The 24,719-nt window shown below is 40.6% G+C and overlaps 1 protein-coding gene and 1 long non-coding RNA gene across 3 annotated transcripts in view; one reads left to right on the top strand and one right to left on the bottom strand.

The window, feature by feature from the left end:
• Positions 1-24,719, bottom strand: part of ADARB2 (adenosine deaminase RNA specific B2 (inactive)) — a 304,122-nt gene that overhangs the window by 40,608 nt on the left and 238,795 nt on the right. For both annotated transcript variants that reach the window (XM_064390598.1, XM_064390666.1), the window contains exons 4-5: positions 18,974-19,088; positions 3,003-3,171 (exon numbers count right to left, since the gene is read on the bottom strand). In XM_064390598.1, the coding sequence (XP_064246668.1) occupies positions 3,003-3,171; positions 18,974-19,088 (284 nt within the window). The remainder of the gene's footprint in view (positions 1-3,002; positions 3,172-18,973; positions 19,089-24,719) is intronic.
• Positions 14,871-17,634, top strand: LOC135281967 (uncharacterized). Its single transcript, XR_010348367.1, has 3 exons — positions 14,871-15,027; positions 15,788-15,906; positions 16,902-17,634. It is a non-coding gene; the product is annotated as an uncharacterized LOC135281967 (long non-coding RNA).

Genomic DNA, 24,719 nt, shown 5'->3' on the forward strand with positions numbered 1-24,719 from the left:
CAATGGTAGTATTTGTAAATTCTGGAAAAGAGGTTCCTTTTCAAAGACAGCATCACACAGAAAAATATTTATCACGCTGGAAGTTCCTGAAGTTTGAAATCCAGCTGCAGAGACCACTCTCAGCAGGTAGTCTTGGTGGGAGGAAGGTATGTGGAAAAAAGAAATATTCTCCACACAACAAACTTGCCGGTTTCATAGTGAATGATGGAAAATTTAAATTCTTTGAGTCAAGAATGATACTCTCAAAAGAAAACCATATTTTTGGTCTCAGTTCATTTATTACTTTGTACAACAGTTTCCTGGCCTAGGAGAGGAGTTTAATTTGGGCTAGGTTAATGCAAATGCATTACAATAACTTTGTGTTTCCCCCAAGCCTGAGGAGATGGTGCACTGGTAGTCCCAGTGGAGCTGAGTTACCATTTCAGCCCTAAAAGCTCTGTCCTTATAGCTGTGTGGCAGAATCATGTGTTTTCTCTGTGAAAAGAAGATCTCTCTTTTTCCGGAGAAAAAGGAGTAAATATGATTTCTGTGTGCAGAAAATGCATTTTTTTATTTCATTTTGAACTCCCCCATTTTGCCATGACAGGATAAAACTCCTGATGATGGCAGAAAACTGAGTGTAGCAATAAATATTAAAATTTAAGAATATATAATAACACACAGTTTTGCTTATCCATGGACTTTTTGGACAGTAACTCCAGCTCTGTCATTCAGAGGTGCTTAGCCTTGACAATTTTGGTTGAGATTTTTATGGTGTGTGCTGGTCAGGCAAGTGATGGTGCCTGGTCTTGGCTGAACAGAGAATGATTTGAAGCTACTGTGAACAGAGCTTGTGCTTCACTGAGGATTCTGTTAACAAAAGGCTGTTAACATTGATCCAAATAAAATAATAATATGACTGAACATGTTAGGGAGGTGGATCAATACAGTAGTTTAAGATACAGTGTTAGCACTTGTTTCCCAAGAGACCATAGCACAGAGCAAGTACTAGGGCTGCTACACTGCTGAAAACATAATAATTTAATGTAAACTTGAAAGCAATTCAGAATGAAATAGAGAGAATATTGTTTTTGATTAAACCCTTCAATGCTCTTGTCCCCCTTTGTTAGCCAAACCCATGTACTCAATATACTCCCTTGTCTTCAACTCCAGCCTGAAGTTAAAATACCCATTATTCCTGCTATTGTTGCTCAGGTGCAACAGTATCACAGGTGCTTACAAGAACACAAAATCCTGCTTAGGTTAACCCTTGTGTCTGTGATGTGATGCAAAACATTCTGAAGTCAAAGGAAGTTTTTGCACTGAGTTTAATGACCTTCAGAAAAAGTCACATGAATATGCACTCAAGAATGGAGGGCAGAAGAGTGACCTATAGAGAAAGAGGTTTTTTGTTTGTTTTCCTTAATTTCTTGGTTCTTCCATATAATGAATGCCACCTCAGCTTCACTTCTGCTTAGTTTTCACATTATAGGGTAGTTCAGGCTGGTAAGGTCCTTAAATCTCTATCCCAACCTCCTTCTTAAAGTAGTTTAACAGATTGCTCAAGGTTCTATGCACTCAGATTTTGAAAATGTCCAAGACAGGAGGGAGACTGCACAACCCTTCTGAGTGATCTGTCCCACTGCCAGCCTATCCCCATGGGGAAAATCAGTGCTCACACTCAGACTGAGCTTCTCTTTCAGCTTGTGCCTCCTGTCTGCCACCTTCCCTCTGCACACCCTGGTGAAGGTGTCAGCTCCACTGTGCTGCTGGCATGCTTTGCTGGCTCTGCCATCCCACCTGCAGGCTGACCAGCTCCAGGTCTGTCAGCACTTCCACCCAGCCCAGGTGCTCTGGCCCCTGAGACTCTGGGCAGCCTCTGCTGAATCTGTGTCAGATGATTGATGCCTTTCCTTTGGGGCACCCAAAACTGCACAGAGCATCGTAGGTGGGCTGTAATGAGTGCTGATTAGTGGTGGATGCACACATCCCTCGACAGACTCTTCATATGTCCCAGGATCTTGCTGTTCTCCCTGCTGTTAGGCACACCACTAGCTAATGTCCTGGTTCCTGTCTGCCTACAAGCCCCATCACTTTTCAGCAGAGCTGCTCCCCAGCCTGGATTTCTTTCCTTCTTGGTGGAAAGGAGGAAGATCATTCTTTCCTCCTTGGTGTGGAACTTTGCATTTGTCCTTGCTGTATTCTGTCAAAGTTCCTGCTGGTCCAGCCCTCCAGCCTGCTGGGATGACAGACCAGTCCTCAAGCATAGAGACTGGTCCTTCCCGCATTTTCGTGTCCCCTGCAAAGCTTATAACCAAGCACTATGTAACCTCTTCCAGATTGTTGATAGACATGATCAGAGAAAAGACAGCTTTCTGAGGTGAGGTATCCCACTTACTACCATCTTCCAGGCAGTCTATGACCCATTAGCCATTTCAATGGTAACAAGGTGGATTTGGCTGAAGACAGGAACAATAATTCCACTGTAATGATTCTACATGCTATAACATTTTAAAACATCATAAAGAAGGAGTAGGTGATAGCATCTTACACTTTGCCACAAAGTTTGCTGCGCTGTTAACACTCATTGGTTCTGTAGTGAGTCAATGAAGACATTAATGATTAATAAATCACTTCTTTGAGATCTTTCAGCAGCAGCAAGGAAGATGGGAAAATGGCTGCATTAAGCAAAATGACTCCCTTCAAGTCTCTGGTCAGTGAATGATGCTAATAAGCCTGCACGTAAAGATTTGTACAAAATCATCAGGCTTCATAAAGCCCAGCTTTATGAGTCATATCTAATCGCTACTGAAAGAGATTCAGCTGAAGTAAAGCAGCTCATGACCCAACACTTTAGACTACCTAACTCTCAATTTTCTTTTGTGTGCAGTGTATTGTTCCTTCATCACCTAAACACTCAGAAAAAATGACATAAAAACACAAATAGTTCAGTTGTCTGGAAGATGGATCTGTTCCACTGAAGGCCATATAACAGCCCCCAAAAATCAACAGAATTCAGTTACCTTAAGTGTAGCTCCAGCTGTGAGTAGAGGAAGTGAACAAATGCCCTTCTTGCCACAATTTCTGCATGGCAGTCGTTGACCGCAAGCCCTTGGTCATTTATGTATTCCCCATTTATACATTTGGTACCCGATGACAGCACAACAACCTGAGCTTGCCTGATGTCCAAACCTGTAGGAAGAAAAACAAAAGTGCTGTGAAATTGCTGGGGGTAAGTGTGACACCATGATTGTTAAAGTCCTCACGGCACACACTTTGATGTGGCAGCCAGATCGCCCTAATGGGATGTTTGTTAAGGTGATGATATGGCCTTTGGAATATGCAGGAATCTCACATCTCTGTGTTATTAGAATAATAAGGTCTATATTTCAGTCTTGCTGCTAATTTCAAGATAAAAGCTCGCCATGAAGTTTACTTGTTAAATCAATAACTACATCATAGCAGAGCATATGCTGTAGGGAGGTAATAAAGATCTCCTGCAGTGCTGATAAATGGCCAGGTTTTTATAGGCTGTTGAAGACATTTTCTGGTGGGAACACATACTCCCTGTAATGTTAGGTTTCATTGCCGTTGCATTCTAAGTACTGAAAAAATGGAAGTAATGCTTCTGGGGCCGCTTTTTAAAAATCATGAAGAAAATACCCTAACAGATTTGACTTTCAGTCCACTTTCCTTTTAGCTTCTCCAAGAGCAGCTACATCAGTGCTCTCTTCAGTGTGATCTCTGGGATGGAGCATTTATCACTGAGACCAGCTTTGCTCATCTGTTGCCTCTCTACATAATAGTGATGGCAATTGAAAGATGTCCCTTACTTGGTCCAAATAGACATTTTCTAGTAATAAATCCTAATTTATTTGGGGACAGTTGTAAAATGCTTAGAGAGTTCAACAGGACCTGCATTTCACTCTAAAACATAGCTCATTCAGCCCTGTGGATAATTTCAAAGTAGAATTTAGAATGAACTGACCCCAAAATTAAATTATCTCTTGAAAAACATGTCTCTGGACTCATCTCTCTGAATACCAAAGAACAAGAGAGCAGCTCTTGGGAAAAATAACTGTTTTGCCTGATAGGTGCTTCCTCTGTTAGGCACACAGAAGGGACAAAGTAGCCAGTGAGTGTAGGGCTGTGTTTGTCACAATGTGTGGGCAAACACCTGCACAGGATAGCACAGCAGCTCAGACTGCTGGTGTTGGTGTGGCTGTGCCCAGGCAGAGTCACCTGAGATGCCCTTGATGTCCTGCCTGGCATCTGGCTGCAGTCTGGGAAGCCCAGGAGGTTCTGCACACTCCCCATGCATCTCACACAGAAATCCATGAAGAGGCTCAGTGAAAACACACACCCATGTTTAGGTAACTGAATCAAGACCTCAAAGTGTGACAAGTCAAATGAAAACAGGTCTGAGACTGCAAATACCCATAGGAGGAATGGAAACAATCTTCCTGTGGTCCCTGGTGATGCTGTTTCTATAGTATCACTTTAGTTTTAGAAAAGCATTAGGAATAGTTTTATAGAGTCAGCAAAAATATTTTTTTCCTCTTATGAGGTCTATTGAATAGCAGAAAAACTGAAAAACTGCAGAGATTATTTTTTGGCTTGGCACGTTTGGGGCCATGTTCCCCTATAAAATCTATTGGTGTTAAATGACAAAAAAGTTGAATGGAGAAGGAAATAATATTTTAAACAAAAGGATTGGTGCTGTCAATGATCTCCCAGTTAGTAAATACCATCAACAGCCCTTCATAATCTCCACACAGCACTGGGACTAGTAGTGGACAACATGCTGTAACCATGCTTAATGAATATAATTGCAAATTCTATCAAAATTATTTCATGCCTATATCAATAGAAAAGTTACATCAGTAATCCGAAAATTTAGTTGTAATGTGGCACAACAGCATTGTGGCATGTGTAGGAGAGGGGTGAGTATTGTGAAAAATTCAGTTAATCCCATCTGAGCCCCCGGGTGTGAGAGTTTCATACAGAAGTTGTTACAGGTACTAGTGACAAAGTACACATCACTCTGTTCCTGTGCTGAGATCTTAATCTCTATTTGTTGCTATAGATGTGGCCCAAAAAAAGTGCTTTGGAGTATTTATTGTGGACAAAAAAAAAGAGCTGCAAATATTGAAAACCCAAAAAGTGAAGATAGGAACACACAGGAGCGGAGAGGAGAAAAATCCTTTGTGTTTATTCCAGTTTTATTACTAGGTAAAAAGTTGAGGTGGAAAAATTACTCGTTCCCTTCAAAGAAAAGTGCTTGTAGTCTGTACATTAGAATTGCTTTGCTTTAGGGTCACTGCTTTCATGAGAAAAATAATAGGTATCTTAGATTGTGACATGTCCATCTAGTTAACAGCGTCTTTCACATGGACTAACATCAAACATTTCACGGGCCACTGCCTGCCACTGAGGTGTTTGAGTCCCACTCAGCATCTCAAACATCAGTGTATATTTTCCTCAACAGTATGTAATATTTTCCTTGGTTGGAAGGCCCACAAAAAGAATCAGCTACTTTTTTTGTTCAATTTTATTTCTTCACCACTGTAGGTAGAGCCTTATTTACCTCAGCACAGCAGGAGTACCAAGAGGCAATTCCCTCCTACAGAAACCCGTGAGCCTCTCTGTCTGCCCCTGAGGACCTCTGCCAATACTCCTTCTCAGGGCAGAGAGAACAACTGCTTCCTTCTCCTGGCATTAGCAAGCCCCTGGTGTGCCTCCTCGTCTCCCCCTTCCCCTCATAGCCAAAGCACCAGGCTCTGAAAATACAGAGCAAACCACCTGGGTAAGCCCTCCTGCTCTCTGGGATCTACACCTTCCTCACCCCCCAGTCAGCCCAGTACACAGTGTGATGTCTTTTATTTTTTTAATCATATTATCCACAAATAAACTTAACTCTTTTCTCCCCTCAGATGAGGGTAAGCTGATGAAGGCACTCAGGATTTTCTGTAAGGTCTCGATTTATTCACAAATGAAACAGAAAGGCACCCAACACCTATCAGATACAGCAATAATATGAATCCCTCTGATGTTGTTTGCTATCACAATGTCCACCTGCACAGCAATAGCCAGTGTGCTTGTGGTGTTCATGTTTGGGTGAATTACTCCATATGTTGGCTTCCAGTGATATGGGGCCCCAGTGGGTACCATGTGTGGACACAGCCTGGGGTGTTTGCCAGTCCTGGCAAGGTGCACATGTTTGCAGAACACCACTTAGATGCTGCCTGGGGCTGGGAGGCAATGGCTTTCCAGAATTTGCAGAACCAATCTGAGTGTTAAACATTAAAGATCTCCATGTATTTTCCATTTGCAGTGTCAGAAAATAATCCATGCTTCTCTATGCTCAGAAATACCCAAGAGTTATGTCTCGCTGCTGTGGCACTTGGAAACCCAGGTGTACATGACTTATGCATTAGCTCTGAAATATTTACACCTCACTGGGGAGCCAAATGGAGAAAGTGATCTGTGACCAACGTAGCACTGTTCAATGCTGCCTGTGAGGGCACCCAGCATGATGAGAAATACTTCTAACAACCTGACAGTTGTCCGCTGTGTTCAGGAGCATACATGCTAACAGATTGTCCCCTTGCATGCCTTGTTTGGTACACACACAGAGCTGGAGGTTTATCCCCTGTGTAATGTTTGATATTATTGCCAGTGAACATGGGAGGAATTTTTCTCTGAGAACAAGACGTGATGCTTAGCTGATGAAGGCAGATTTTAGCATTGACTAATCACACTGGCATTTTAGGCAGCATTTTCAGCTCTGGAGCCTAGATATTTGCTTCAGTGATTCAGAATTAATAGGCACTTCTGTGCATTTGTCTATTTTGCATTAAAACCAGTAATTACTAACTCTTGTTATTAATGTTTACTTCCTATTTTATTTTGCTTGCAGAATACTTCAAGTTTCTCAAGCAATTTCTATTTATGAAAGTCGAGCTCCCTCATAAGCATTGATTAATTTAACCTCAGACATGTAGCAGATCCAGACTGTGCACATCCTCAAGCCATGCCTAGGAAAGCTGTGGCTTTGTGAGTGGCAGAATCCTCCATGAGCAGTAACTGGCACCACCAGCCTCATGGCCCCCACCCTGCTTAGGGTTGAACAGAAGGTTTGACCCAGGACAAAGATTGCTCCCCACAAGACTCACGCTCTTACTGAGAGCAGTCAATCTCAGTTGAATGATCCAGGGATGTAACTGCATCCAGGTTATTTGACAAACAAGAAGAAATGGGCTACATTATTATGACCTGAACTCCTGACCCACTGATTGTCAGAGTCCATGAGGCATTTCCTACCCTCGTTGCCTTCTGCAAAGTGATGTTTGAAGAGACATTAGGTTAAAAGTAACCAGTGAACAATTTATAACAGGCACCTGCATTAGGTTTCTATTATTTGCCTAAAGACTTCTAATAGTTTTCAATTTGAAAAGGAAATGGAGCAGGGGAAAGGAAATTGGGAAGCTGTGTCAGCATAGTGGCTGGGTCCTGGCTAACACCTTGTTGTCGAGGACAGCTGAGAGAGCACGGAGGGAATTCATACATTTTATCTTGACAAATTGTGTCAATTAATTAGTTGTATTTTAAACCAAAAATGTACACATAAATGGCACATTGCCTTTGACCACATATCCAGTGAGGTAACAATTCCTTTCCAGTGCCCTGCTGGAAGCCTGAGCCTACCCTGGGTCTAGAGGCAGGAACTCCTCTCACAGCCAGGCAGGGGGAACCTCGAACCCCCGATGTTCATTTTTTGTCTGTCAGTGATTGTGCAGAATTTCACATCACAGCTGAGCTGTTGAAACGAAACTGGGTTTTATTATAAGCCATTTCCAGTTTGCTGACACCAGCAGGGAGATTAATTTCAGCTGTTCTGGGTAACTAGAGTTTAGATGTCCATAGCTGAGTTAATTGCTGTAGACTCTCTTTATAGTCAAAGGAGAGGAATTTTCCTAGGAGGTGATTCATCTGGCCTAGTTTAGATATTTGCTTTTTGATAGCCTACATTACATCTCAGTATTGCCAGCTTCTCTTCATGAACTCTGAAGACCTATAGACAGCCAGAAGAATAAACCTTTCTACACTGTGGAGAAATGCTCTTAGTAAGATTTCTCTTCCAAGCAGGAATATACAGATCAAAACTCCCCAAATCATAAGAGGGCAAGCAGAAAATATCTAGGGCCTTTACATTTTTCCCCCTTATGTTTAAACTTCATGAGATATTTTTTTTCAGCTTTTTTTCCCCACAACAATTAAGGATAATTGTATCAATGTCAGTATATTCAAGGATGCTCTTTTTGCCATGAGATGAACTATTACACACAGAAAGAAAACAGGGCTGTCTTTCCTGTGTGACTTCCCAAAACACAGGCCTGCAGTCACAGAGCTTGTAACAGAAATGGTTCAGAAAGATGTTGACAGAAGAGAGAGGAAGCAAACAAAAATAGGAAGGTTTGCTCAGCAGACAAGCTGGATGTGGAGAACTGGCTGACATTTTATGGAATATGGCTGTGAGCTGGGTGTTTAAGTCAGTTGTGGCCATAAACACAAAATACTTACACCCATCTGCTTGGAGACACAGCTCTACCAATAAAACGAGTTTTGGCTAATCTAGTCAATGCTTCCACCGATTTTAAAAGAGTTACTCTTCTAGTGGGCTGTGAACATTAGGACCTTCCATAAGAATGAGCTTGTAGCCTTGCATATTTTTGTGTTGGAAATGGAAAATCAAAATCATGAGGAAATCACAGGAGGTGTAGACTGGTACCTGCAATCAGCAAATCACACGGGCTGTGCATCAGAGAGCTGTGAAATTCAGTGAGCCTAACTCACACAGAACAGGCTGGAGTTTACAACTGCTAATGCCAGGATACAACTGGGATCACACTTTGGTTTCTCAGCAGCTGGCGTGACACGTAGAGAAGCACCAGTCAGTCTGCAAGTGACTATTGCACTGCATGTTTTAGACCCTGCTAGTAGGAGTGAAATTCATCTTCTTTTTCAGCATGACACCGTGAAGACAGCTGACTGCTCAAAATATATTCATTTTAAATTAGAAAAAAAATAATCAGAAAAATCAGGTTTGATTAATTAAGAGAACCCACACCTCTTTTATTGGATGGGAGACAACTTACACAAAATGCAATGCAGTAAAAAGGAAAGCCAGAAATAATGATAGTGTAACATCAGCCCTCCTGAATAATTCATGGGATACAATTTCATGTTATTTTAAATGGTGCTGCTTCTCTCTCTGATAAGCAATAATTTTATGCTCTTTCTTTACCTTTTTTAACAAATCAGTCAAAAGGATTGTCTATTGTTATCTGAAAAAAAGTGTATTTGGAATAATTTTCAAGGCAGCTTAATTGAGCTCTGATCACAGAGGAGGTTTTTTTTTTTTAATACCCTCTACTCACAGCTGAATAAGTTCAGGTTTCCATTTCAGGTTTGTTTAGGGAAGGAAAATTTCTTGATGTTACATAGCACTGACAAGTCCTGCATTATTTTCTCTTATCTTCTTCCCTGGCAGCCCTATCACATTCTTAGAATGGCTTTAATTTTGTAATAAGAGATAGTCAAGACATGAAAGGGCAGTGATGCTGGAAAAGCTGTCTGCAGGGATGTGCTGTGGGCACAGTCCTGCACCCCACTGTCCCAAGGCAGATCCTTGAACCTCTGCAGAGCCCTGGGGGCATTGAGCTGCCAGGCTGCTGCCTGTCACCCGAGGAGTGGGCAGTGTCCCACAGAAAATACTGCCACAGAGGCAAAGAGCTATTCTTTCCATCTTCTCCCTCAAAAAAAAAAAAACCACCAAAAAAAAAACCAACCCAAAACAAAACAACAAAAAACTCCCCCCAAAAAAAACAAAACCAACAACAAAAACCCCAAAAACCCCAAAAAACCACACACACCAAAAAAAAACAAAAACCAACCCAAAAACCCCAAAACCCAAAAAACCCCCCAAAACAAAATAGGAAAAGAACAAAAGGACATATTTCTCTAGAAATGGAAACCATTGCCCCAGTGTGTTAGTGCTCACATGAGGGGTAGGTCTGTGGTTAGAAGGGAGGGATGTGTTTACCTAGGTCCATCAGTCCATTTTCCCCACAACTTGATATCTACAACCCCCTCTATTCTGAGGCTTCAAGAGGAGTGAAATCAAGATGTATGTGTAAGCAGGGAGCTGAGGATTGAGGGGCTGGTGTGTGGCATGGTGTATCTTGCTCTTCAGTTTTGATATGCACTCCTGACACAGAGAACTCTGATGTCCCCAGCTCTGCATGGGGAACAAAACCACAATCATGGCTAAAAATAAAAAAAATGTGTAGCCATAAGAGAAGAACTGTGTACAGCAGGGATGATTAATAGTATGCATGTATCAATGCACAGTATGCATTTATCTGCCAGCCATAAAGACTGCTGCAGCTCATTTTTTTCTCTCCACTTTCTATCGTACCTGTGGTAGCGATTGTGGTGATTTCAATGACAAACAGGAAGATGTGACTTCAGTGAGCACTCTGGCTGTAACCCCCAGCTCACACTGGATGTCCCAAAGAACACCCCTGAGGTGGGTGGGAGCAGCTGGTGTGGAGTAGCTGACTAAAATATGGGAAGAAAGAAGCATGTTGAGGGCTTAGGAAATGGAATGGCAGAAGTCTGAACAAAAGGTGGATAACACAGCTAGCAAATAATAGGAACAAAGAAGTGGCTAGCAGTGAGGTTACAGATATTTAGGGGTATAAATGGAACAGTCTTTGAAACACTGGAGTTACACAGGGATTTCCTTTCCTTACATCAAAATATGGGTTATGTGTAACTGAATAGATTGTATTTCTGTGGAAAGAGAGGGTGTAAAGGGGGCCCCTGAGAGCCTCTTATTTTCTTCCCTTATTAATGTGTTAAGTCGTCCTCCCTCTGACTGTGCTACCTAGGGAAAGCTATTCTTTGCAGAGCTCTTCATCTTCATCAGTGAAGGAGCAGGGACAGAGAGACATTCCTCTCTACCCTGATTTCTGACCCCTCTGTGCTGGAAGCAAGAGCCAGGGTCTTGCCTGACAGTGGCCATGGCTCTCCTTTCACAATCAGGCATAGTAAATTTTGCCCAAACCCACAGGGGTGGGAGGGGTGGGGGAGTGCACTTGTAAATAAGTTCCAAATTCAGTTCCTCTGAAACAAAAATCCCTTTCTGACACAAGCCCATTTTGTACTGTTTGATCACACCATGGGATGCCTGAGAAAGGATTCTTGTGCTAATCCATTTTGCAAGAATTTTTTTTTGTGCAGGCCTTTCCTTTAAGACTCATTCAAAAGGTGAATTTCCAGTGTGGAAAAGAATGGTGAGGAGTTTGCCCAAGTGGAAGGGAATCAGAAGACAAAGGAAAGGCTGCTGGGGGCTGCAGGGAAGAGTGACCCAGCAGGAGAGAGTACAAAAATTGAATATGCAAACTATGAATATGGTGTGTGTGTTTCTGAATATCTGAAAGGTACAAACCCCAAGGAGAGAAGTGGGCACTAAATTTAGAGCAGCAGAACTGAGGTCCTGAGATGACATCAAAGAAAATAAAAGTCAGACAGAATAACTGGTGAAAATTATTAACAATGAGATCCATTAGGCTAGAATGGTCTCCCAAAGTACTGTTGAAAGCCCCATTGTTAATTGATTAATTTAAATCTAGACTGGAAAGAGCACTTGGGAACAATCTTATGCTTGCAGGGAAATGGACTGGACGACTTGGTCGTCTCTCCCAGTTCTAATTTCTATGGTCCATTTCTTCCCTGCCCTCTGTGGACCAAAAGGATGAAATCCCATCAGCTTTGCTTCTGAGGAGTGTGGAAAGAGACAGTGCTGTGTTTGTGAGCACCAGTGCCCTTTACCTTCCCTTCTGTTCCTCAACATGGGCTTTGGAAATCCTGAGAGGGAGGAGGGTCAGCCAGCCCAGGCATGCTTCACCCCCTTACCATATCCTCGAGGATTTAAAAAAAAATATCTAAATTCATAGTGGCACTATCAAAGTTATTTGAGGGTTTTCTCCTTTCATGTGAATTTGAATACTCTCCTCAAGAAGAGAGCTTGCACATAATTCTTGATTTTAAAGCAGGACTGAATTGCACTTTCTTGCTATGTCCTGACTGCAGATACAGTGTTTCTCTAACAAATGTTGTGCCACTGATATCTGAGTATTAAGCAAATTGACAGTTTTAGATGCTAGTAAGATTCTAAATTACAGTGAGAAAGAATGAAATCCTAAATATGAATTTTGGCAGTTAAGTGCAGGAGAAACTTCATTTTATGTGGGATTTTTTTTATATTCTATTTTTTTAAAAATTTATTCTTTGGTGTATTTGCATCTAAAAACATTTTCCTGTGTGTTTTACTAGGTTGGTAAGGTGAAAGCAATGGTTTCCAAGCCTTTATTCACCAAAAAATTTTCTTTTTTTAGGGTGAGACGCATTATTGGAATTGACAGTGGGACAGCTTCCAGTTTGCCTTATCACAGAGCAGAATGAAAGTCTGACCTTGCCAACTCCTTGTTTGACACACTTAGGAAACAGAAATGCCTATTTTTAATTTCCATGCTTTATGCTAATGATTACACCCATCCTTGTGCCCAATGCAATTACATGTGACACAGAGCCAAGGCCTTGCCTACATCCAGGTTTTGAGAGGTGTTTCAATCAGAAAAATACTTTGAACAGCAGGAATGGAAAACTAAATCCAGAGTCAGTAAATGTTCAGGGAGGTAAAAAGGCTCAGAGTCTGAGAAGAGATGGGAACCAGAATAACCAGTGGGGAGCTGAAGCTGCCCAGAAGGCAGCAATGCAGTGTGCTGGAGACACCTACAGCTGCTTCAGCTGGAGAGAAATGAGGGACGCAGTTCCCTTCCCATTTTCCTGTGGAAGGGCCTAAAACTGCTGATATAAGAGGGGTGTTTTGTCTTCTTATTTCGCCACCTGTGCCACCAAACAGCTAAGAGGATGGAATTAGGTTAGCCAATAACAGCAATGAGAGGCTGTGTGTGTGCAGGTTGGGATGCTCATCTCCAAGACTGAAGTTCTGGTTCTGTACTTACTCCCAGCTGGTGCCTGCATTTCTCATTTCTCCTTTTTTTTTTTTTTTTTTTTTTTTTTTTTTTTTTTTTTTATGCAAAACATATAACCTGGCCTGGAGAGTTGTCCTTGAAGCTGTTTTTTCCCCTACTCTGTTGAAGGCTGCAGAATTGTGTCCCATCTCATATTTTTTATTTCTACGTAATCTGTCTTCAAGTACTTCTGTTCCTTAGCCCTTTTTTGACAGAAATTATGAAGAAACACTCAAAATTGCTCTTGTAGGGGGAGTCCTCACAATGTCTAAACCCACATTTTAATAGAAGTGATGGCTCTGGTGGGGACAGAGTTTTAACTACAATACCTCAAATAACCTTTGATCTGGATTTTGGAAACCTAAGTCTCCTGAGCTGCAGGAAAATTAGATTATGCTCATTATGGGTGCACATTACAAAATCTAGGAATACAGTTGCAGCTGTAGAAAAGGGGTAGTCTTATGGGGTTCAAAACTATTTAGAGAGAATCTGAAAATTATTGGTTTAGGGTTTATAAGCGGAGGAAAACAGATTTCTGAGAGAGAGTGACATATATGGTTTCTAACTACATATTTATTTAGCTATTTTAAATTATTTTGAATAAAACTGTCATCTACTGGTGAAGTGTCAACCTTGGCACATGTAAGAAGTCAATAATGTTCACAAGACTGTCAAATGACTTTGTGCCATGTCCTTGAGAGCATCAGGCAGCAGTAGTTGAAGAGACCTTCTGAGATCTTCAAAAGGATGTCAGCAGTTAGGGCACTCAATTTTGATTTCAGAAGTTTCAATTCTCATGGAAACACTGAATCTCACTGGGACCAGTGAGCATCAATCTAACTATGTAAATGGGATCTGGGAGCCTAAATTCCTCCTGTGCCTCTCTTCCTGAAGGAATCTGCTCGGGACACTAATCTGTAAATTGTTCACACTTTTTCTAACTGGTTTGGCTACTTGAGTGCAGCATGGGATGGAGCAGAGTGGTACTCTACATATGGCCTGAATATTCTACTGCATTCGACTGCTTTGCAACTTTCCTACTCACACTGAGGATTAGAAACCAATTGGACAGCAGTATTTCTGATTGTACTTATTTCTGATTGTACTGCTAGGCTTTGTGAATCTTAATGTGACTGCAAAGATCCATGGAGACATATTGTTAACTTTACTTTTTTCTGTTATTCCACTTAGCAATGATTAAGATCCATTCCATGAGATACAAATGATAATTTCCCATCTTTTATCACAGCATGAAATTTCTATTTAGGGCTCTTTTGTCCAGTTCATCTTTATTTCACACAAGATAACTGAGAAGACCTCCTAATTTGCTTTTAACATCAAAATGATTGTCAGCCTTAAAAAAAATATACATATAGAAGAGAGAAAATTGAAGCCAGGAATCAACTCATAATCTTTTTCTATGAATGTTACACTGCTGTGAAAAGGACTGAACTTTCTTAATGCTTCATTTTAAACAGAAAGCATGACAAAAAGTTCCTATCAGTATTTAAACTGCTAAGATTTGTCAAACACAAATGGGAAAATTGTGTTTAAATAGCAGTTTCATTTTGTCCCTAATGATTATGGCAGGGTTTTTTTGCAAAGAGGACCTCAGCAGTAATAGATCATCTCTTTACCGAGTGACAGGAATTCTTTACCGTGCCTGGTGATTTCAGGTACAGCAAAAGCCAAACTCTCTCTGTGATGCCAACAAACAGCGTGAATGCCACCAGCCTTTAGATCACAGCATTCAGTGTGAGGCTCACACCTCCCACCCTGCTCTGCCCTGGCCTGGGACTTTCTACTCCCAGCTCTGGGGGACAGGCAGCACTGCCACACTGTCCCCTCAATGCCCTGTCACCTGTCCTGCCTGGTGACCCATGGGGGGACCACAGGGGCTCCTCCTGTCACCCCACAATCTGTGACTCTGGTCATCAGGACCAAGGTATGTGGGAGTGATCTGGTTTTGCATTTGTCGCCTTGTGTTAGAAAATAATAGCTTGCTTGCCCTTCATTTTTTTCAAATGTATCATTGTGACATAATAATAACCACAATATTGAAAACTACTTCTCTCTGAAAAAATTTCAATAGAAAGGTACAGCAGACCAGTGAGTCAAAAAAAGATGTCCAAATTACACCTGAGAGACAGAAAGTTGGGGAGCTGATGGGTCATCTTTCCCTGACAACAAGAAACATCAAGAAACAGCTGCTGTTGAAATGAAATATTGGTTGATCCTGGCCAAGAGCCAAACACCCACACAGCCTCTCGCTCATTCTACTCTGTTGTGGAACAGGGAACAAACAGAAGGAAGGCAAGACTAATGCATTGATATAATGATAGTTCATGGTTGCTTGGCAAGACAAATGCCATAAACCCAATTATCTCCCCCTTCCCCTCTCCCCAGATTTTTACTGCTGAGCACAGGGTCCTATGGCAAGAAATACCCCCTCCATCAGCTGAGGACACCTGTCCTGGCTGTGTCCCCTCTCAGCCTCTTGCTCACCTCCAGTTCTCTTGTTGGGGATAGGAGAGAGATATAGTCTTGGCACTTTGCAATCACATAGCCAAAATGTTGTGTTATCAACTGTGTTTTAGCCACTAATGCACAACATGATGAGGGAAGTTAACTTGCATCACATGATGCAAGTTCTGAGTCAATGCCTTGTGTTTGACATTGTGTTATCCAGAATGTCTTTTCCACAGGTGAGATGATGTTCTTAATTTACCATGTGTGAATTCGTCATATCTTCAGAGAAAGATCTGCTGTGGAGAGTCAATGTGCAGTATAGCATAGGTCCTCATATAAATATTACGCTACAATAGTAAGTATACTTATTGTTCTACTTGAAGATAGTCTCTTTATTCTCTGGATTATAACTTGCTGTATGAGGAAGACTTTACTTGTTAAACAATTTTTCTTAGAATCGATCAAACCATTTTTGAGAGAACAATCTTCTCTGAGTGTGTTTCAACAAAATTAGAATATGTTAGAGGACTAGCAAATTTCAAATACATTAACATTATACATTATAACTATTAAATAATTGACTTAAATTCTTCAATATTTTGAAACATTTAGTCCAAGATCAGTTATGTAAGTTTTTAGTTATTATTATGTTCAATTATTGTATCACATCAGATAAGATCACATCAGCTGGTATCTAGTGTGGTAAATTGCTCCTGCCTAGGCCAATATTTTTAAGATTATCTTGATGTCTGCTAAACAACTAAACTTACTTTCACAAAAAAGCATGGAGATTTTAATTGTCATCACAATTCAGAGTAAAGGATTTCTAAATGCTTTGGACTGCCTGTTTCACTGACTAGCAATTTATTACTGTAGAACATTCTCAGTCTGTCAATAACATAATTTTCCACATTTTTTTCTTTCTTACACATTGGAATTTGCCCCGGGTGCTACAGCATAAGTCAATTACAGTGGCCAAACGTAATTCTCTTTGGTTTCCCTGGGAAATTGAAATGACAGAAAAAATGTCAGAGTTCAGAAAAAGAAAACCAATCTAGCACACTTCTTTTTTGTCTGTAGAGATCTTGCATTATCTTAACAGCAGTTATCACAGAATCCCATTGTGCTTTTTACCAGCTTTGCCTGGAAACTGCACAAGCACAGATAAATCTGCTTCTAGTCAGGATGACAGTAAATTGAAATGAAGGTAAAAACAAATCAGTTTTTGTCAGTTATGGTACCAAATGCAATAAGGCATTTCCAGATTTGTTTTTGTTTATGTCATTAGTAAATTGTTTGCAGAGATCTAAGACAGCTTCTGCCTATTTTTTTTTTTTGTTAAAAACACAGGGAATTGGTACTCATTTGAGTGCTTGATGTGGAAAACCTGCCTGTGCCATCTTTGAATAGTGTGTCGATGTCTTTGCTACTTCTGGGAATGATGGTGAAGAAGAGACCACCAAATCTACAACTTTAGTACAGAAAATAATGACACAAATGACAGATGATTCATCTTGTCTTGGTTGGCTGAGATTCTTGTGCTGGAAAGAACTCAGCTCTTCCTGGAGAATATACTAAGATAAGGCTGTTTATAGCTTTGCCTCTTCTGTGAATCACCTTATATCTGCAAGTTTCTTTTCTGGGTTCCAAAAATACAGTGAGATATTGACAAATTGGATGGCTGACAGATTGAACAAATTCATGAGAGGGAATTCAGAATTGAAAAAGAAGCCTTGAGGGAAATAGTTTGTGAACATAAGTAAAATTATACTTTGTCCTAATGCTGACTAAGATAAAACATGAAACACAAATTTGTAAAATCCCGCTAAGGGCATGGGATGCACCAAAAGAAACAAACAGCATAAGGGCACTTTCAGCCCTTCCATAAAGAAGAGACACAGACAGTCCAACTTCCCAGAAAGGCAAAGAAAGCCTGGAAGTGCCCTTTTCTTCCCCCAGCACTGCATGCACTCAGAAGCCATAACTTTGGGAATTATGACTCCTTCCAGTCACTGTTCTTCTCATATATTGTGGGTCTTAAATATGCTTCTTTGGACCTGTAGAAATAAGGCTGAGGTGGCTCTATCATGCTTTATAAAGCTGATCTAGACCTGGGCTAAAGAATGTCAGAGTAGCTCCTTGGCAAAGTAGAATGGGATGAAATTCCTACAGGCATTTCTTACAATTCTTACACTGAGTAACTTCCCCTGTACTCTCCCCCTACATGTGGTTAAAGCAATAGTTCTTGGCTACTGTAGCTTAATTTCTTGTAAAAAGTATATTTAAACATTCTTCCTTGTGCTTCTGCTTGGAAAGAGCTCATCTAAATAAACTGTAGCACTTTGTTTAAATCTGATGAGAGCCACAGTCAAGAGATCTGACAATAACAAGGCAGCTGTTATGCTGGGTCTAGTGTGCATCTTTCACATCCCAAAGTCAATCACACTTCCTTTTTATTTTCCTTCATACTGAATATGGTTACTTATTCTTTTCACATCGGAAAGGAGATGCTCAGCACAGAAATCTTTTCTGCATTTAGGCTCTGTGGTTGGAAAAGATCCATCAGAAATTCCTGTCTCCATCCTGCTGTCTTGCAATATTCACAACTGTCCCTACTGAATCTAGCTAATGTAATTGTTGAAAGGAAGGAGTGAGGCAAGCCTGGATGAATTATATATGGCTTTCCCCTCCGAGCTTATCTCCTCATTTCTGTACTGGACCCACTGCTCCATGTGTCAGAGAGAGAATGAAGTTTATGGAGGCATCTCCACTGCTGACATCCTCATAAATACTGAGGTGCCCCACCTGGGGGGTGCTTGCAGAGAAGGACCATCTATGCAACTGTTTCATCAAAGCACTGAAGATTTCCACACAGAATGTGTCAATCAGTCAAGTCTTAACATGAGTGATACCAAATTTGGGCCCTGCTGGTAAGCGTACGTATTTCCCATGGCTAGAGAAGAGCAGAACTAAAATTAGATATATTCTGGGTTTTTTTTGTTTTTTTTTTTTTTTATGGAAAGCACATTTGTTTCTGTTGCCAGTCTAAAACATAGTTTATGTTGTATAACAAGAACTTGGTGTATTCAGACCTAAGAAAGTAATTAATAAATAATACTACTTTTATTGATAACTAACTCTCTCCCCCATCTGTAAGGAAATGAAAAATCAGAGAAGGCTGCATTTTGTCCTGTAAACAAAGAAATGTAGTGACATATTTATGAATAAATCTTCAACTCTGTTGCCAATATATTTTGTGTGAACTTACTTGAGGTGTAAATATTTAATGCTTCTTTTCACTGCATAACTATTCATTTTTCTGTGTGGGAGTAAAGTTATCCTTCAGTATTGTGAACCAGGTAAATAATGTATTACTTAGTCATGAAAAATGCCAGAGGAAAATAAATGAGAGGATATCTTACCTTTGGTCATCACAATGCCTGCAAGAGTTTTGTGGCGTGCATGCATGGAAGTGAAATTGTCTGTCAGCTCCTGGAACTTCTGTGCAACCATTTGGTATATGGAGTCAGCAAAATCCTGAAAGAGACAGTCAGAAAGAATTTTTTCACTTCTTTGACTGAGGAACCTGGGCATTTCTGCAGATTGGTCACCAGATGTCAGCTGCTGAGAGGTCCACTTTAGAATTAAACACCACCTATCTGAGCAAAGATAAAATGAGTATCCCTCCTTCAGCTTCCTACACCATCCTCAGAAATGGCAAAATTAACTGCATGAAAGCCAAGAGACCCAGACTGACTAGGACTGGAGGTAAAGGGATTTTAGAGGCTGAACATTTTTCCAGTCTCTTAAGACACTGGTTTATGATCAGTTCCCAGGAACTTAAAGCACTTTATGATAGTAAGATAAACTGGTGGACCTGTGTCCTACAAAAACATTTATTTCTGTGAGCCCACAGAAAATTTTCATTACCCCACTGAAGACTGAGAGTTGAGTTAGAGCCTGGTTAATCAGTAAATCCACCTATTTCTGCATCCAAAGTGAGTTTTTAATTACTCACAGCTACTAAGGCAAAGCAATCAGCTCAGGAATCTGCCAGAGGAGCACCATGATCTGTCCTGCTTCTGTCTTGACAGGATGGTTTGGAATCTCTGCTTGCATATCCTGCCAAAGATGTTGCTTGCAGTGCATGGGTGTGCAGTGGTCTGGGAGGGGCTGGTCTGCCATATCTCTTCCTGACCATGGCATCTTTTTTGAAAGGTCAAATTTTCCCATGGGCTGGGCACTGGAAAGTTTGAGGTCAGAACCCTCAGGTCTGAATGAGTCTAATCACCAGGGAGAGTCTTGGGAACCTGGTTACTAGAACAGAGAAGATTAAAAAGGTCTTAAAGGTGAATTCTGCAGACTCTGCATGGGTGAGCATGAACCTAAACCAGCTCTGGTGCTCCTGAGAACACCATGACTTGGAATGATTCCCTGCTGCAGTGTTTGGTATCTTTTCATTTACTTAATCTCTGCATTTTGTTTTGCACTGAGCCTCTCAAGCATACATTAGAGATAAGTCAGTGGAACACTTTGTGAGCATGAGTTGTTCTTAATGTATGTTCTTTGCAAGTCTGAACATAAAAATGTAACATCCAAAGGATTTTTTTTTCAGACACATGATTTCTTTTAGTGACCCAAGCTGTAGCTACAAATCCTTCTGGATGCAGTTCCTGGGGCTGGAGCTTACTCTGGGGTGCTGACAGAGACCTCCTGGCATCCTGAAATCTGATTAGATCCAAGTGATTGTGCCTGTGTTAGGAAAAGTGGCTCAACCAAACAACAATTCCATTTTTTGATTCTGGTGTTGGGATATGCTACCTGGAGGAGGTCCTGGTGAAACAGGCTCCCTTTAATCCACTTTGTTTCATTAAGTGTGTTCATGACACACATGGAGGAAAGGCTGAGTCTGATACACAGCTTTCCTCACCCTGAAATATCCACAGCCACGTGGAAATAACGAAATGTATTTAAGAAGATCACATTCATTTTCCTCCCCAAACTGTTAATTGCAATGAAAAAAGGTTGGTGTAAAACAGTTTTAAACCGGGAGAACACACAGCTATTTCTCAGAGGAAAGCAGGTTCTAACTCACAAATATCAGTAATGCTACTGCCATTAAGTGCCTCTGCAGGCTGTACACCATATGTTTCTACAGTTTGTTGTGGAAATTCAGCTTAATTTAAAAACATTATTATGGTAAGTATAAAAAAAATCTAATTAAATAAAACATAACAACACTTAGGCAAACCCCTTTTCATAAAACCTGGAATATTTTTTCCTGTGTACAATCCTTGTAAGGGATTGCAATTTGCTCAAATACATAAAGGATAAGATTTCTTTGACACAATAATTTTTCTTTGTTTCTTTAAACCTAGCTTTCCAAGGTACTGTTCTGGGAACAAACCATTTGCGCAAAATACGCTTTAATATAACATGGAATAAAACATGCTGTCTTGTTGCAGAAGAAAAGAGGCAGATAAAGCCTTTCTGGGAGATGCATGCAAAATTCCACAGTAGAATTAGATGAAAACAAAGAAAAATTATCAAGAACAGTTTGACAGTTCCTAAATGGAATTTCACTTTCACTGCATTTATACCTCTTCTAATCTAATTGTCCACAATTACCATGTGAGCGAGGTACTGCTCATACAGTGCTTCTGAAGGATGAATTTTGGGTCAATTCTCATTTGCCAAGCATCAAGGCACCCTTGTGATATAAACGCAATTACAGTTGCTTTACAGATGAATGAGTGAAGGCACTAAAAGGGTGAGGGACTGGTCCAGGGGAATAGCACAGAGCTGGGCACAGCCAGGTGTTCTGATTTCCTGATGCTCTGGTTAAGTGCTCAGTGCTGGAACACTGCCTGTCTTTCATAATATGAAAGTTTGTTTCTCAACTTGTTTTCCCTGCTGAAGAGTGACTTCATCCATAATGAAAAACTAAAGTGTATTTGCAGAACTGATATAACTGGGCCCCATATGGTGGACTGAAAATTTGATCAGCTTTATTTAGACTAGAAAGATGGGGGGGGGGGGAGGTGGGGGGAAGAGTATCTCAATAAAAATATCTGCACCATCATTTAAAAAAGAATCAAATCATAAATGTCATCTGCTGCAGTACTGCAGTCCAATCCATGTCTGCATTTCTACTGTACCGTCCAAATCTGCATCCCAGGGCATTTTGCGCTCATTAAGAGTTAATTAGCTCAGAGGCACATACAATTCCTAAAAGAATAATTTTAAAAATGCTAAACAGAACAAATAACTTTTAACTTTGGATTTAGAAATTCCCCATAGTCAGAGCTTTCTTTACTTCATTTGGCAGTGGGTTCCAAAGCCAGAGAGCAAAGAGACTCACTAAAGGCGAAATAACGACAAGACTTCAGATAACATATAAGGGCGATAAGAAATTCAGCATTTGCTGATCCCAGGGAGTGACCTGGGACATTAAAGAACAGCAAATCCATTAAATATGAAGCCTCTTAGCTAAAATAAGTCAGGCGAACATTTTTTTGTCTTGATTCCATTGCCTAAAAGGATGACAGTGAAACTCATGGAAGCAAAGGAGCAACAAAGATGAATACACGTAGAATGCTGGAAAAACAACCAGGAAGAGTGTCTAATCTGAGAGGCCATTTCCAGGATATCATATTGCCTTAAATTTCCAAATGAATATTCCAAAGTAAAATGGAAAGGAGGAAAAGAAGCAGCTTATTTTTATAGATGGAGAAAAATAAGGAAGAGGTGCATGGCTCAGCCCCACAAGAGATTTGATACTCTGAAGATTGCTCCTCCTTGTGCAGCATTAATTTCAGAGCTTTGAATACTCTGTTCCTGTAAGTTGGCCCAGTGACAGAGCTGGGTGTGGCATTGGGTTCCTCACCTACACCCATCCACGCAGCACCCTGGCTTCCCTCTAGCCACACCAGAGCAGCTATATGGCTTGACCTAGTTCTGTGAAATTAAATCAGTGGAAGCATTTCTGTCTATTTAGAGCCTTAAGACTGGTTCTCAATGCTTAGGAAACCTTAACTGGTTACAGGCATATCTAATGCACACAGGACAGATATGGTGGAGATAACAGTGGCTGCATTTATCCCCGCTCAGTGTAGAACCACAGATTTCATTCCAGATATTTTCTAGCTTTACTTTTAAACAATAATCCTAGACTACTAAAGGATACATATCCAGATGGTTATTCCTGAGGGGATATAAAGCTGAAAAATCCAACTATTTATGGCTATTGTGAGTCTTGTTGAACTTTAAGGATCCAGGCTAGGCTATATTATCTGCCATCAAAGTAACTTATAAACCATCTGCAAAAGGAATGGTTCTTTTCTTCTATCAAAACAATCTCAGATAAAAGTTGTGTTTGGTGATACCAGAATTCCTACTGCCAGATATGAGTGAAAATAAAAGTCTCCATCTGGAGTAAATACAAGAGCCAAATACATCTTGGCAGCTTCTGAACAGCTATCAGGTTGGTAGAAGAAAAGAGAAAATTTCTGAAGATGAGGGAAAAATAAGAGTAGAAACTTACCTTGTGAAAGAGAAATTCAGTGCAATTGATAGAGATGCATGCAATTGCCCTGATCATGTAATGACAGAGAAATTGCAGCTCAAGGCAGGGGGACAAGGGTGAAGAAAATACAAAGGTATGGACAGTCAGAAATTTGAAAGTTTTTTCCAATATACGTGGGAGAACAAACGCTCAAATGCTTCCTGAGTGCTGAACCTAGAAGGGACTAATGCCTAAGGCTTTAATCCCCTGGAACTCTGGGGTGTTGTACAAACCACCACTGAAGCCAGTGGAAGTATTCCTGACTCTTACATGTTCCAGAAGGGCTCAAGTGGCAGGGATGGGAGCTCAAGCATGCTCATACCCTGGCCAGGCAGGGTGAGCTCCACCACTCTGGCTTTGGGTGGATGTTGAGAGTAAAAAACAGGAGTCAGGGGAAGAACTGAACTCCAAGTTGCTGAGTTTTTTTAAAATCCCCTGCTTTGATTTGCCTGCTATCCAAATCTTTTCATAGGTTCTCACATAAATTCTTCTGTACAAAAAAATTGTCTCAGAGAGACAAGGTCAGTCTTGTGAATACAATGAATGATACAAGTAAGGCAAAGCAGACTGCTTGATCCCCATCCAAGGGCAAATCTGCCCTAGGTTGCACTCAAACATTGAATACTGCCTAAATGCCCTCTGCCTTTGATGGAAACAAGTTTCTTGCTCAGGCTGCTGGCAGAAGAAAGAAAACATAATGCTAAATTGTTCACTGAGAGATCCTACAGTAGTTAATGAGCTGTATTTTAACATATACAAGGAGTCTGGAAAGATGAAAAATAGATGTCATTACTATTATAACTGCATTGTCATGTCTGAAGTATTCATCTGTCCTTGATTAGTATATCAAATTACTTCTGTTATTCACAAAAGAAAATCAAACTTTAGATCACACCATTACAGAACCAAAAACTTTTAGGGATTTCTCAGCACTAATATTTCAAATGGTATAAATAATTAAATGTGCTCAAGTTTGCAATGGGAGTCTTCAGGGTAAAACTGACATTCAGCAGGAATAGTAAGGATATTAAAATCAATAGATTATAAAGGAGAAAGCCTTTAGTAAACATTTTCTATTGAAATCCTGTCTTAGGGTTTATAGGGTTGAAATATCAAAAAGGTTAGATTTGCATATGGATGGGAAGAAATATTCTACTATACAGATATCATTAAGGGCTCTGTTTTTGCTGTCTCCCAAGTACTTTATTTCCAGAATCTCACTGGCATTTGGGGGCTAAATGTTGAACACGATGAATGGGGATCAGGTTGAATTAAGTTCACAACTCTCTTCAGATAAAAGGACATGCACACCTAGTTCTTTTCACTGTCCGAGAGAGAAACACACACCCATTGACAGTGGGAGTTTGTATGATTTCCTGCAGAGAACTCTCACTGCCTAAATGGGAGGGGAGGAAAACACAGCAAAGAGATCAATCCTGAAGAGCTGCTCCTGGTCAGGCTGTATAGCAAATTGCTACACATTTTTTTTCTCCAGGCTTGTAAATAAGTTTGCTGTAGTTAGTTGGAGATTCATTGATAAGTGATTGTACCCTCAAGTCAATGAATTAGTCAGGCTCTTCCCAGGTACTACATCATCTTCAAGA

This window comes from Passer domesticus, chromosome 1 (genome assembly GCF_036417665.1).
Source record: "Passer domesticus isolate bPasDom1 chromosome 1, bPasDom1.hap1, whole genome shotgun sequence".
Lineage (NCBI taxonomy): Eukaryota > Metazoa > Chordata > Aves > Passeriformes > Passeridae > Passer > Passer domesticus.